This window comes from Elephantulus edwardii, unplaced genomic scaffold (assembly GCF_000299155.1).
Source record: "Elephantulus edwardii isolate Elephantulus edwardi_28Jun2011 unplaced genomic scaffold, EleEdw1.0 scaffold00189, whole genome shotgun sequence".
Lineage (NCBI taxonomy): Eukaryota > Metazoa > Chordata > Mammalia > Macroscelidea > Macroscelididae > Elephantulus > Elephantulus edwardii.
This window is the reverse complement of record NW_006399939.1, coordinates 3634980-3650244: the sequence shown is the minus strand read 5'-3', so window position 1 is coordinate 3650244 and position 15265 is coordinate 3634980. Positions and strand designations below refer to the sequence as shown.

At 48.1% G+C, this 15265-nt stretch overlaps 1 protein-coding gene across 1 annotated transcript in view; it reads right to left on the bottom strand.

The window, feature by feature from the left end:
* Positions 1-624: 624 nt before the first annotated feature.
* Positions 625-15265, bottom strand: part of SYT13 (synaptotagmin XIII) — a 66834-nt gene continuing 52193 nt past the window's right edge. The window contains exons 5-6 of the mRNA XM_006896744.1: positions 5968-6097; positions 625-1062 (exon numbers count right to left, since the gene is read on the bottom strand). Coding sequence (XP_006896806.1) covers positions 758-1062; positions 5968-6097 — 435 coding nt within the window. The 3' untranslated portion in view covers positions 625-757. The remainder of the gene's footprint in view (positions 1063-5967; positions 6098-15265) is intronic.

The following is a 15265-nucleotide window of genomic DNA, read 5'->3' as shown; positions in this document are numbered from 1 at the left end:
TGAGAATTGCTGGCATATTGTTTTGAGTGGAAGCTCCATTTAACAGTAGCTTTCATCCCACTGTGACCACCTTTAGTTCCATGAGCTAAGCCAACCCAACTAGAAACCCAGCTCATGCCATCAAGTCTATTCTCATACATTCAGACCCTATGGCACATTGCATAACTGCCCCACAGGGCTTCAGACGCTGTGATCTATATGGAAGATAGATAGCCCCATCATTTTCTTGTGGAGTGGCTGGTGGGTTTAGCTGCTGGCATTTTGGTTAGCAGCCAATTGCTTTAAGCACTGTGCCAGCAGGGCTCTTATGAGTTGATCCAAGGTAGCACATTTACTTCCTCATATTTGGGGAAAGCTTAGCTTCAAAGAGTCATATTCTCCTTTGCATCCATTGCTCCCCAAGTCAGCCATCCTCTGCACCAAGTCTGACCCCATCTGCAAAACCTGCTGTGTTTAATAAGTTCCGTTTGTCCCCCAAGAACACAGAAGTGGGTAAAATGCACCCTCTGTGCCACCCAAATGCTGCACATCTATAACAAGCCTTGCCCTACCTTGTTCATGGTGGATGCCTGAATCCGTTTTTAAAAATGGGGGTGTGATGAGAGAGGGTTAGGGTCCTGGTCATTGCAAACACATCTGCCCCAGTCTTCAGGGAGTCAGAATGAGGAGGGGGTCCAGGAGGAGGAGGAGGCAAGGGACAGCTGGGGCTGAAGGGACAGACAGGGCTGGAGATGGGAGGCGCCTGGCGGGCAGCCCTCTACAGGCGCAGTTGGTGCCACATGGCGATCTGCCGACGTGGGTTCTTGAGCATCTCCTCCCAGTGGCTGCGCTCAGAGCCCGAGGCATGCAGGCCCAGGCTGCAGTGACCAAGGACACAGCTCTGGCCCTCCTCGTCCTGGCCCAGCACCTCCAGCTCCACACTGGAGGCTCGCAGCAGGTCATCAGGAAGCTCAAACATGATCATCTCATTCCACACAGGGTTGATCTTGTGCTTGGCCCGTTTCGTCTGCTTCTTCTTCAGCTTCTGAGACTTGTGCTTCAAGGTCACCTTGACAGAGACATCTAGGGAAGGATGGGGCAAGAGAGACAGAGAGAAGAGCTGAAAGTGAGCCCAGCATGAGGGCTTTGGGAGGGTACTCCCTCCTGTGGACAGAGAGACAAAGTCTGCGTAGGTCTACACTGAGGTCCACTCTCCATCCCCACTACTTCCGTGGTTCTGTATTCAGTAAGCAGTTATCAAACGAAAAAAATCAAACCTGGTTCAGATTCATGCAAACCTCCATCAAGTTTCTGAGGCTGTAAATATTTTCCCCATCCCCAGCACTGATATTCTGATTTAATTTCTGATTCCTAATTCTCAATACTCTCATCGCCTCAATTTATTGTTAACCAATAAAGAGAAAAATACTAACTAGGGAGGTATATGTTAAAAAATACACACACACGCACACACACACACACGCACACAGAGTCTCATGAAAAAGTGATAGATAGCCAAAAGCCAACAGCCAACTCCTTTTATTACAATTAGATTTCTTGTAGCTGTTTATGTTATTATGGAGGAGAAATTATACAGAAGCTTGTTGGCTGGGATTGGTGAGCAGTACGGTGGAAGGTTGATTCACTAAGGGAGGCGCGAGGTAATGTGATAAGGCCTCCTATTTAAAAAGCCATTTGGTTTAAACTGTTTTTTGTCAAACATTCTTCTAAGTGGTATAGCATTGGTCTGTCCATTGCTGTACAGGGGTAACTTGTACACAATAACAACATATGCCAGAAACAGCCCTTGTGGCACTGTGGGTAAGCACTCAGTTGCTAACTGACAAATTGGAGGTTCAAACCCACCACTGCGTGAACTGCTCCCAGGAAAGATTCTAGCCAAGGAAACCTTCTGGGAGGGTTTTGCTGTGACCTGGGATCACCCTGGAATTGACTCAGTCTCACTTACCAACAAGAGAAATACATGCCAGATACTGGTCACATGTAAAAATTCCTGCCTCCACAGAACTTACACTCAAGTATGGAAAAGAGACAATACATCTAACATCTATTCCTGGCCATTGGGTGGTTTAAGATGAGGACCTTTGATGGAGCTGTCAGTGTGCTGTTTGGTGGTAGCTTCCATATTGGTTTGGTGCTGGCAGCTAGGCCATCAATATTTCAAATATACATAGGATCATTCACAGTGGATAGCCTTCAGCAGAACTTCCAGATTGGGACAGACTAGGAAGAAAGCCTGTGTAATCGACTTCTAGAAATCAGCTAATAAAAACTCTATGGATATATGATATTGCAAGATGAATCCCTAGGTTGGACGGCACCCAATGGACTTGAGCTCACCAATGTCCATGAAGATGGCACAGGGCCAGGCAGTATTTTGTTGTATATAAAGTCCACCATGAATCACAGTTTACTGGTTGGCAACTAATAATAACAACACACTACCCAAGAATGAATCTCTGATCTCTCCTAGAGTACAGAAAAGCAACAATATTGTCTAGAGAGGAAGGTGCACCTAATCCAGGCCATGGTCTTTGCCATTACTTGCTATTACTTACGCTCTCATCAGACAGATGAGGTGAAAGAAGAATCAATGCCTTCAAGTTGTGGTCCTGGAGAAGAATCTTGAACATACCATAGACTGCCAATAAAAGCAAATAAGTCTATCTCGGAGAAGGTGAAGCAAGTTTCTCTGTGGAGGCTAGGATTTAGAAGCTCTATCTCACATATTTTGGGCACTTTGCCAGGAGGGACCAGTCCTTGGAGATGGACATCATATTTGGAAGGGTGGAAGGATGGTGCAGGAGAAGAAGACCCAGGATGAGATGTACTGATATAGTAACTGGGGAAATGGGGGCAGAATCAGTGAGACTGGCTCAGGACAGGGCAGGCTTCAGAGCTGCTGTACATAGGGTCACTATGGGTCACAGGTGACTTGACAACACATAACAACAAACCCCAAAATGAGCCACTGCCAGAAGCCCTTCATATCCTCACATTAAACCAGACCCAGGAAGATGGGCAGGAGTCTAACAATCAATTTTAAGTTCAGATCAGAAAAATTCAGGTCTTCATACCCTCTTGCCATACCGCAGTCACTTGTGGTTGCTGTGAGGCTGAACACTGTGACACTGATGTGTTAAATGCGTTAATGGCTGGTTAATGCGGACAGAGAGTGGGTGATTAAAACAAGCTTGGAAGGAGGAGTGGTATCCACTTTCATAATAGCTTGCCTCCGGAAACCCTATGAACCTGGAGAGAGGATGAAAGGCACCCAAGCATCGAGGATTCTCCTTCATAGAGCTGCTATGAGTCGCCTGTGACTCAACGGCACTTAACAACAACAACATACCCTGTTCCTCCAATTGAGCTTTTTTCTACTCTTGAGATTATCTGAGTTTTCTTCTATTACTGAGTTAGTAGCTCTCCTGCTAGTTGGTTGAGTTCTCACTGGTCTTTGGTAAATTTTCTGTGAGAACCCCAATTTCTCATGGAAACTGATAGCAGAGTGACTGATGTGGTCCCCACAGGCACTCTACCTAGAGAGCAATCCCCTCACCTCAAAAAAAACACCCTAAAAACAAAACAAACCAACAATAAAAAATATCATAAACAGGTCACTGGATGAGCTTTCATGGAACATTCCAAGGCTCAAAACTGGGATTGCAAATTTCCATTAGTCAAGGTTCCTGAAGCTAATGAGAGAATAATCGCTGCTCTGTATTTACTGCTGTAATTACCACCCCTGGGTGATTAGTTTGTTATTTCAGAAGAGAAAATTGGGAGACAAAGTGGTGAGCAGTAATGGCCCTGCAGGCGCTGGGAAGAAGGAGCAGAGAAAAGGAGGCTCCAAAGGATGCTTGGAGCTCTGACCTTCAGCCCAGGGATCCATCAGCAAGAACAACTTTCCCAATTCCACCCACCCAGGTTCCTTTGCTCAAAGAATATGAACACATTGACAAATACTTATTTGCATGTTTCTGCTGTATTTATTTGTCTGATCCTTGGATCACTAGGTAACATCATGATAGAGAAAAGATGGCAGTTGTCATGGATTCCATTTTACTTGGATCCATAGTCAATGCCTGTGGAAGCAACAGCCAGGAAATCAAACCACATATTGCAGTGGTCAAAATCTCCTACAACGGACCTCTTGGAAGTGCTGAAGAGCAAAGGGTGTCTCTTTGATGACTAAGACATATTTTCAATCACCTTATGTGCTGGCAAAATTTGGACAATGAATAAAGAAGGTAAAAGAAGTATCAATGCCTTTGAATTACGGTGTTGGCAAAGACTATGGAATATATCATAGACTCCCAGGAGAACAAACAAAGTTTAGAACAGGTGGTGCAAGGGAGCTTCTTAGACAGAAGGTGGCAATTTCATGTATGCAGGCATTTTATCGGGAGGGATGAGCCCCTAGAAAAGGTCATCAAGCATGGTAAAGTGAAGAGGAAGGCCTTCAATGAGAAGGCTTGGTACTATGGCTGCAGCTCAGTGATAGGTGTAAGTACAGCTGTGATTGTCAGGACAGCGTAGGACTAGCATGTTTCATTCTGTTCTGCCCGGGGTCACTTGGAGTGGAAATGGACTTGACTATGCCTCCTAACAACACAGGGCTCCCAGTCCAGGTATCACACAGCTAACGATGCTGTTTACTTGCTCTGACAAGACTTGAGACAGGAGCCAGAATATGAAGAAGGAAAAACCAAGACTTCAGAAGGCTGAGGAAATGCTTATTTAGCAAGGCTTTACACCTCCAATCTGAGCCTGCACGCCCACACGCCTCCTCTATCACCCACACTCGGCTTGTGTGTCGGTGGCAGATTGGCAAAAGCTTGAGAAGAGAGTGGGTGGAGGTCTGGGGTGAGAATGGGGAGTGGAGTGGTGGCTCGCTGAGATGGGTCTGAAAAAGCTGAGAATCAGGGCTTCACAACACCTGCTTGTGAGGTGGGACTAGTCAGGTCTGGAGGACAAGGGGTGCTTCAGGATTCTCCTAACAGTCCAGGATTTCCACCCCCTGGCTACAGACTGACCCTTGGCTTCTCGGGACCCATGGTTGATTCTGTTCCCGGTGAACCTCCAAGGTAGGCAGCCCCAGGTGGTTCATACCTGGTCACTGGTGAGTCACATTGACCCAGACGTGAATGGCTTGTGAAGACATGTCATATCATAGATAATATAATAAAAGAAATATAATTAATATGATATAATAGGATATAAATAATATAACATGAATAACATAACATGAATAATGTAACATGAATAATATAATATGAATAATATAATAATATATACAGATTAGGTACAGAACCAAGCAGGGACAGATGGCAGATATCATGCCACATGAAGATTTCCAAGGGTCCAAAGGCCAGAAGCTAAAAAAGAATCGAAGCTCTTCCCCCAGGACAGCAGAGGGGGGTGGCTTCCTTTTAGAGCCAATGTCCTGAATTCAGACTTCTCACCTTCCACACTGGGAAATTAGAGTCCTGTTCACCCAAGCTAATTAAGTGTGGTATTTCTGTTATAGCAACACCAAGAAACTAATTTTGTCTCATATACTTTGGACATGTTGTCAGAAGGCACCAGTCCTTTGAAGAAGACATCATGCTGGGAAAAACAGGGGGTCAGTGAAAGAGAGGAAGCCCCTCAATGAGATGAATTGACACTGGCTGCAGCAATGGGTTTAAGTGAGACAGAGCTCAAGAGGACGGTGCAGGCCGGGGCAGGATTTCAATCGGTGGTTCATAAGATTGCTGTCAGTCACAGCCAACCCCACAGTACCTAACAGTAGCAACGAGAAGAAACCAAGAGCATGAGCATGGATAGAGGACAGCACACAGCGGGGGTCAACACCAAAATGTGCTCCTGGTCGACCCCCTGCTCACCTACCTCCAAACTGCCTCCCTCTGCCTTGTTCCCAGCGCGAGCTCGAGGGTCCTGCTCCCTCCTTCACACCCCACTCACCCTTCCCCAGGAGCTCCTTAGACTGACTCGAGTGAAGGTTCTTGGCCTTGATCAGCACCACCAGGAGGCGGTTGGCAGCCGGGAGGTAGCTGATGGACAGAAGGACTTCTCCGGTTCCTGCAGACAGCTCCTGGAACAGAAGGAGAGAGCGAAGGAGTCTCCTTCCAAAGTGACTCCAATCAACTAAACTTGCCTCAGTCAACCCAGGAATTGTGTGTGAGGAGCATTAAGGAGTATGTCCCTTAAATGCTCAGACACTAGCGGAAACGCTGCCAGGTGGATGCCACAAAGGTGTTGAAAGGAGCCAGTAAGGAGACTCCAACTCAGGTGATGAAGCGGAGTTGCCCCACAGCATTTCCTGGGCTTATAGATGGGTGAGTTCCCACTGCGAACCTTTTGATTGGCAGCTAATGCACTTGACTACAGTGCCACCAGAGCACTTCTGTAAGGAGGCCCGCCTAGAAAACCCTGTGGGACAGCTCTCCTCCGTCACACGGGGCCACTGTGAGCCGCAAATCAACTTATGTTGTTGTTGTTATTGACTGCCTTCGAGTCAAGCACGACTCATAGTGACCTTATGAGGAAAAGGCCTGAAGCCCCTCTACAACTATTGACATTTATCGAAGTTCATAGAGTTTCGGAGGCAGGTTATTTAGGAAGTGGATGCCACTTCTGCTTGTAGCACCTGACAATAACAATGTGTATCAAGGTCGGCTTCTCTGCACCTGCAGAAGAGACCAGGGGGCTGCTGACCCATCGGCACTGCTTTCTCTGTCACGCAGGAGGGAGGAGGGGTGCAGGTTAACCACACAGCTATTCTCTTTGCTCCTTAGGAGAAAGATGGGCAATCTCCTCCTATGTGATTTATAACCTCTGAGAGCCCACCGGAGGGGCAGCGATGAGTTGGTTCCCACTCAACAACAATGAGGTTTTTTGATGCAAGCACTTGCAAGGAAACATGGTGTTTTCCCAAATATATTTACACCCAATATTCCAACATAAAAAATAGATTAAGAAAAGAGCTACCACTCAAAATGTGTGGCAACTGCCTGGCCTCAGGGCGAGTCTCTTGAGGCATCTGTTGTTTCTGTTGTTGTTGCATACTGTCCAGTTACAAATGACTCATGGCTGACCCCTCGCAGGTTTTCAGACAGTTTAATCACATGGAAGGAGACTGCCCACCTTTCTCCTACAGAGCAACTGGTGGGTTTGAACTGCATGCCTTTGGGATTGCAGCACAGCTCCTTATCACTAGGTCACCCCAGGGCTCCCTATTTAGGGCTTTAGGGAAAGGTAATTCCATGTCCCACTGCTAAACTCTCAGTCTGTCCATCTGTGGTGGCTTGTATGTTGCTGTGATGCTGGAAACTAGGCCTCCTGTATCTCAGATACCAGCAGGGTTGATCAAGGTGGCTAGGTTCCAGCAAGCTTACAGCCGAAGAGAGACTAGGAAAAAAAAAGACTAGTGATCTAATTCTGAAAACTAACCAATGGACACCTTACTAGCAGTAATTGGGGGTTTTTGTGGGTTTGGGTTTTTTTTGTGGTTTTTTTAGTAATTGGTTTTTTTATAGCTTCCATTAAAGTCATAGCTTCTGGACTTCACTAAGGACTTGGTAGGTGCATTTTTTTCATTTAATCACCTGGCATCTATATTTCATGAGAGCATTTTACTGGGTGGTAAGAATCTGCACAGTAATCCTAAAGGCATGTGGTGCTGTTCCACCAGCCACTTCATGGGAAAGGGATGGGCAATCTTCTCCCTTGCAATTACTGCCTCTGAAAACCTGTGAGAGCGTCAGCCGTGGGTCGGTTCCGACTTGACCACAATGCTATATAGAGGAGGCTTGGTGGCAGAGTCTTTAGAAATTGTGCCACCAACCTAAAGGCAGTGCCTTTCTGTTGGAATTCACCAGATTCAAACCAGATTGCTCTGCAGGAAAACGATGGGCAATTTCCTCCCGTGCAACCCAACAAAGGGTCAGCTACGAGCTGGTTCTGACTTGACGGAATTCAGAGAGAGAATGTTCTACAGTATTCCTAATGATTCCTACCTCCCTCCTCCCTCCTGCCTGTGACCTCACAGAGCTGACACCACTGGGCTCCTTCCACTGCAGTCATGGTGGCACCCGGCCCGAGCCGGAGCAGAGGGGAGCTGGTGAAAGTGCGGATCCAGCCTTTTCGTAAAGGAGCTAGTGCTTGAGAAATGAAATAACCTTCCACTTGTTCAATGTGCACCCATCTCTCATCACCATTCTCAGCTAGACCTTGTGCCGGGGACTGTCCACTTATTCAGCCAGACCCCATGTAGAGGACGTCCCAGAGAACACATGAAAAATTACTCCTGCCCTTCATAGCTCAGGGCCCGGAGGGAGGTGGGCAAAGCATCATGCTTGTTCTGAGACTGAGAGACAAGTAGAAGCTCAGGGCATTGTGGTGGCCACTAGCCCGGGCACCCAGGGACAGGGACAGGACAGAGAGCCCTGAATTCCCCTCACTGCACAATTGGGAAAGGTGGCCAAAGCTAGAGTGGAAGAGGGGATGAGACTAAAAGTTATATATAACATCTGGTGCAACAGGCTTTCTCTCCATGACCATCCCAAATGCGCCATCCCGGCAGAGCAGGCCATAGCCACAGCTCCTCCGTGGGGTTCAAGAACAGGCCTGCTTTCTTCTCCAAACCAAAAAATGTGAAACAGCTGCCATCAAGTGAACTCTGACTCACAACGACCTCTTGTGGTGAGAGAAGAACTGCTCTCCAAGGGCCTTCATTGGCTGATTTCTCAGTAGATGGCCCAGCTTTTCTTCTGGGGCCCCTCTGGCTGAACTCGATCCTCCAGCCTTCCTATGAGTAGCAGACATTGTCTACATATTGCCCAGAGATTCCTCCTACTTAAAACAAGGGACTTACTGTCTCCCACAGACCCCTACCTATGAGTACCTCCTCCTCCCAGGTGTCTCCAGAGCTCTGGACTGTGACACATCCGAGTGGGGACATTCTGTAAAGCTGTAGCCAGAGCCAGGGCCAGTTTCCATCCTTGACTCGGGCATCAGTGTGCAGTAGCTGCCCTGTGTCCTTGGTGCCTTACCTGTCATCACGTTGCTCTTCTCGTTGCTAAGTGGTATCCAGGTGCCTACAACTCATAGAGACCCAATGAACAGCAGACCCAAGCCTTGCCCTGTTCTGCGTCAACCTCTCCATGAATGATTGTTGCTGTGAGCCGCTGAGTTGGAACTGACTCATAGCTGGCCCTCCTGCAGGTTTTCACAGGCAGTGAATCACACAGAAAGAGATAAGCCATCCTTCTACGTGAATGATAGCAGTGAACATTCACTGAACATTTCCTATATGCTAGCTATAATTACACTCACTCTCCGTGAGACTGTATGCTCCCCAAAGCTATCTCTCTCCCACCATGCACCCCTGGAAGGAGACCTTGTGGTGTAGTGAATACCATGCTGGGCAGCTCACTAGAGGGACTTTGGTTCAAATCTATCAGCTGCTCTGTGGGAGAAAGACAGGCAGGGTCCTGCAGAGACTCATAGCCTTGGAAACCCAATGGTTTCCCATTGGCGGCTCAGAATCAACTCAATGGCAGTGGGATTGGTTTGATTTGGACGCACCCTTGGCACGTTGATGGCACAGTGGTTCAGTGCTTGGCTGCTACCCACCAGGTTGGTGGTTCGAACCCACCAGGTGCTCCATAGGAGAAAGGTGAGCCAGTTCTGTTCCCAAAAAGATGTACCACCTTAGTGATCTTACAGGGCGGTTCCTCTGTCCTACAGGGTCTCGATGGGCTGGAATTGACTGGAGGGTTAAGCTTTTGGTTTTGGTTTATGTCTCCCCAGCACCTGGCGTAAATAAATGTTTGTGGAAAAGGCTGAGCTATGCCACTCAATCTGGACGACAGCCTTATCAGGGATCTTAGTCCTGTTCCCATTCAAGGGATAAGAACCTGATGCTCAGCTCAGAGAGGGGTAGTTCCCAGGGTTACACAGTGGGGAAGCAGCTGGGCTGAGTTTGATGGCGATCTGGTCTCATAGCAAAGCCCAGGCCCTCAGCGTGATGTTCTCAGGCTTCCTGAGTGGACAGTCTGATCCTGCACTCCTGTGTCACAGTTAAGAAACATGCCTGGTGCCTCAGGGCCTCCATGAGAGGTCTCCCACTGGCCTGAACTGTAGCCTCAAGGGAGTCCTGGGTGGTGGAAATGCTAACACCCTCTGCTACTAACAGAAAGCCTGGAGGCTCCACTCCATCTGAAGTGCCTTGGAAGAAAGTCCTGGTGTTCTGCTTCTGAAAAACCAGCCACTGGAAATTCTCTAGAGCAGAGTTCTCTTTGTATGCCACACATTAGTTGTTATAAGTCAGAGCCTATGGCAACTGGTCTGACATTCCTGGGCAGGACAAGCCACTGACAAACTTTGACAAAAATCGGCTGCCAACTGAAAGATTGGGAATTCAAGTCCACCCAGAAGGGCCTCAGAAGAAAGGGCTGGCAATCTTATGTCTGAAAACCCAGCCTCTGACAGACCTATGGAACACACAGCTCTACGCTCACAAGCATGGGGCTGCCCTGAGTTGGAATAGATTGGTTTACTGGCTGTCATGGGGTGGAGGGAGGCCTGAGCCCTTCACTCCTCCCAGGTGAGAAGCCTGGACTCCAGGGGCTCTTTTCCTTGTACAAGATGACAAGAGGCCTTTGGAAGAGCCCAGCCAGAGAATGCCAACAGACATGCCCCTGGATTCTGCAGGCTGAAAGTACCTGTGGACAGAAATAACCTTTCTCCTTTCATCCTTTCCTCGCCTCTCCTTGTTTCTCCTCCCTCCTCTCTCTTCAGCTCTCAGTGAATCATTCTAGCTCCCTGTGGAGTGGGTCACTCTGCGGGTCCCTGCTGACGCACATGCTGCTTGGAGTTGAGTGCCTTCTGGCTGGAACTGGGACACACTGGCACATCCCTTAACCCACTCTGGTCCAGGGTAGAAAAAGATCTGTGCTGCAGCGAGTAGAGACTTCCCACCCTTTCAAATCATTCTCTGGCTGGGGCACAGGAATGCCCTGGGAGGTGGGTATCCTGGCTTCGAGGTTTGCTCTCCTGCAAAAGGCTCCAGAATGTCACCTATTTCCCCCTCCAAACTGTCATATATGTGGCACAGTTCTCAGTGTTCAAAGCGCATATAAAGGTTGTTGTTAAGTGCTGTTGAGTCATAAGTGACTCAGCGACCCTATGAATAAAAGTCCTCAACATTTGTGTGACTTTCATCCTCTCTCCATGTTCATAGGGTTTCCGGAGGCAAGCTATTACAGAAGTGGATACCACTCCTGCTTCCAAGCTTGTTTTAATCGGAGAGCTCCACCAAACACTGTCCTCCATGGGTAACCATTAACACATTTGACAGGTCAGTGTCACAGTGTTCAGCTTCACAGCAACCACTAGTTACCTCTGTACAGCAAGTAACAGCTATAACAAGTCCCTCGTTAGCACAAACAGCATGAGAAGCTTGGCTGGTGGCCTGGTGGGTAAGGAGTTGTGCTGCCAATCTGAAGGCAAGAGGTTCAAATTCACCAGCTGCTCCATGGGAGACAGACGGGCAATCTCCTCCCATGTGGTTCACCGTCCCTGAAAACCCACTGGAGGGTCAGCTATGAGTCATTTAAAAAAAAAAATAACGAAAAGGTTGGCAGTTCTGATCTACCCAAGAGGCACCTCTGAAGAAAGGCCTGGCAAGCTACCGGTGAAAGACCCTAGCCATTAGAAACCCTCGGGAAACCCAGAGTCCAAATGGACTCAATGACAGCTGATCTAGTCGGTCTCCAGCAGCTACAATAACTGTGGCAATTATTAGAATGAATGAACTTTGAAGGCAAGACTTGGTCTTGCATCTTCTGTGTTCTCAGCTCCCAGCACGGTGCCTGGCACATGGTAGACACAGGACAAGGCATTTGTGGAATGAATGAGTGACTGAATAATGAGGGGGAGGAGGATGTTTGCTCTTTGGGGGCTGGGGGAGTGGGGAGGGGGAAGAGGAGAGCTCCTGCTGGCACTGGCTGGATTTCAGCCCTGTGGGGGGGCTGGCACAATACTCCCCCAAAGCCCAGCAAGGGACCCGCTGCATCCCCCCCCTCTCCGAGAAGCTTCTTTATTAGCATAATTGACCAAAGTGTTGATTCTTTCTCCCAAGGCCCCCATCTGTGATTCCCAGTCCCAGATCATATGCTAATTAGCGTGTGCTTTGAACAAGCCTGGTTCCCTCTGAGACTGCCTGTGATTTTTTCTATGAACTTTCTGCGCCTGGGAGAGACAGAGAAGTGGGGTGAGGAGGAAATCATGGCCAGAGGAGGAGCAGGTGGGCGTGGAAATGCGCTTTGCCCCTCCTGCAGCTGAGGTAGCTACTAGGAAAGGTACTGGGCCAGTGCTTAGGAGGCAGGGCAAGGGGAGAGAGCACAGGACTGTGAGGTGGACAGGCCTGGGTTCACACACCAGCTCGGCAGTGGTGACCCTGGGCAGGCCGCTGAACTGCACTAAGCTTCCATTTCTCATCTGGAAATGGACAGAGTCATGGTGTCTCTCTCATTTGGTCAATGAAGGAATTCAGGTAAAGTTGTAAGCATGGAATCTGGTATAGTTTCTAACTCGCTGATGTGGAGTCGATCTGACTCCCTGAGATCTTCCATCGGGTCCCAAGACTGTAAATCAGAACAAGGTTCGACTTCAGAGCCCTTGGTGGACTTGAACCGCTGGAGACGCACAGCCTGTAGATTAGCGTCGTAATACACGTGGCCCGACTAACTGTTGCTGTCATGTACCATCAAAGAGATTGCTCATCTTTCTCGGCAGAACTGGTAGATTTGAACTGTCTGATTTTGGGTTGGCAACGTAACGCCCCACCCACTAGGCCAACAGAGCACAGACTAAAAAGGTCTAAAAAACAATGGTCTTATTGTGTTTTTTGTTATGTGCCTTTGAGTCACTTGTGAGTCATAGTGACCCTGTGCACAATAGCCCCGAACCCTGTTCTAGGCTGAGCCAATCTCACTGTCTCTGACACACCTGACCCTATTACTGCCCCAGTCACTGTGTCAATCGATCTCATCGGAGGTCTTCCTCTCCTGCGTTGTCCCTCCACCCTTCTAAGCACGATGTCCTTCTCCAAGGATTGGTCCCTCCTGGCAACCCAATGTTCTTACTGGTATCTCCATTACTCTAGTAACAGAAATTTTTCTTCAAACAAACCAGACAGTAACAATTTAGAAATCCTGGTCTCTACCATATCGGTCTCAATGACTCAACTCAAAACAGCTACAGGAAATAAGTATCTGAATGAGCCTGGCTTTGTTCAAATAAAACTTTATTGATGGCTACTGAAATAGAAATAGTTTTTTTTTAATTTGCCCAGAATAAATATTCTTTCTCTTCTTTTCCTTGCTCGGCTCTTACTCTTGTAGGATAGAACAAGAAGGTTACTATATGGAGTTTGTACTTTGGAGAGAAAGAGACCAGGGTTCGAATCCCAGTACTGTCCCGTGTTAATTACGTGCTTTGAGTAGATTTTCTCATCAGCAAAACAAGGAGCTTTAATAGACTTTTTTTAAAGTTTAAATGAGGAGTGAAGTGTTTAATGCATCCTTAGATAGTTCCTGGAACAAAATAAATAAGAACTAAATAAGTGGCAGCTGCTGGGAACACTACTGTCATTACTATTCAAGGAGAGCGTCATCCAGAAGGAACTATAAGCCATAGAAGAGAAAAACCACCGGCTGGTCCCCTGCTTTCTACCCTGGACCCAGAATGATGTGAAATGTGCTAGAAGAACGAGTGAGGGAGAGAAAACGCATGACATTGACCGTGACACCAGGGAAGAGTGTAATAAGACACATGCATAAAAGACTGTGGGACACAGAGGAGAGGAAACCACTTCCAGATGGAAAGCCCAAGGGGGAGGCTAAGGTGGAGAAGCAGACTGGGTGCAGAGATGAGAGTGGGGTATTCTGGACAGGAGGTCAGCTTGGGTGAAGGCATGGTGCTGAGAGGAGCAGGGGCATTGACTGGGAAGAACTCCTTATCATTCACTTATCTCCTTGCAGGTTTCATGAAGAAATTGGCTGGGCAGGTGGAGTCTAGAATACTACCTAGGTGGTAACCCTGAGGAATTGGCCACCCAGCTTTCTTTCCTACATACCAAGTGCAGGTGGTTGAATGAAATCTTGAACCCCAGGACTAAGTTCCCATAGAGTATTTTGTAGCCTTGACAGTCACTGTTGCACTTGCTTCCTGGCCCCCCTCTCTGGACCACAGTGTCTGAGCATGCCTCCTCCCCCAGCAGCAGAGGGCATGGAGCCTCTTCCTAGAACTAGTGACCACGACCCAGGCCTGTCTGCACCTTGAAAGCTCAAAGACCATTCCACACGAGGCTTCCCAGAACACTCAGTCAGCTCAGTGCATTTTGATGAGCCCTCTTCCGTAGGTCTTGGGATTTGTGGTATGTTAGCTATCACTGTCCTCGTCCTCTGTCCCTGTCAGTTTGTCCCTTCAGGGTGCACATTTTGAGTGCAAGCACTCTGTCCTCCTGCCTTGGTGCTCATCTCCCCGGCAATGCCCAGCACACAGTAGTTACACATGGGGTGTAGAGTGAACTCAAGTGTGGATGGTGCAGCCATTGCACTGGAATCAATGCATACATAACCTGGCCTGCTTCCAGATGGCTGGGTGGGGGAGAGTGTTTGCATAACAAGCTAGAAGCAAAGCAAAGGTCAGACACCAGGAATCCCACAGACCCCTGCACAAAGCAATACTCCAACCTTCCCCTGACCCCCAGCTGGGACAGTGTCAGAAGCTTGTTCCACGGCACTGACCCAGAGTTACCAGGAGACAGCGTGGTCCTGCCATCCCACACTCCACCAATGGGCATTCCCTTTCCTGGTGAAGGTGACCCCTCCTGCCTGTGCTTCTTAACTGTAACAAAAAGATCAAATGGATAGCTCCAACCACAAGGAACTTACTTCCTCGTGGTTTAGGAGGCTAGAAATCTGAATTTAGGGCACTAGCACTCAGGGAAGCCTCTCTCTGTTCATTCTGGGGGAAATACCTTGTCTCTGCTTCTTGAGTATCTGCTTCCACGTGGCATCTGTCTGTCCAATCCTGTTTGTTTTCTTCTCGGTGTAATCTGTTCCTTTGATCTCAAAAGCAATTGACTTAAAACACACCCTACACTGACATGGCCGTGGGAACACAGCAAGAAATGTGACATATATCCAAGCTATATACTGTTTTTGTTGTTTGTTTTGGTGGGATCAATTTC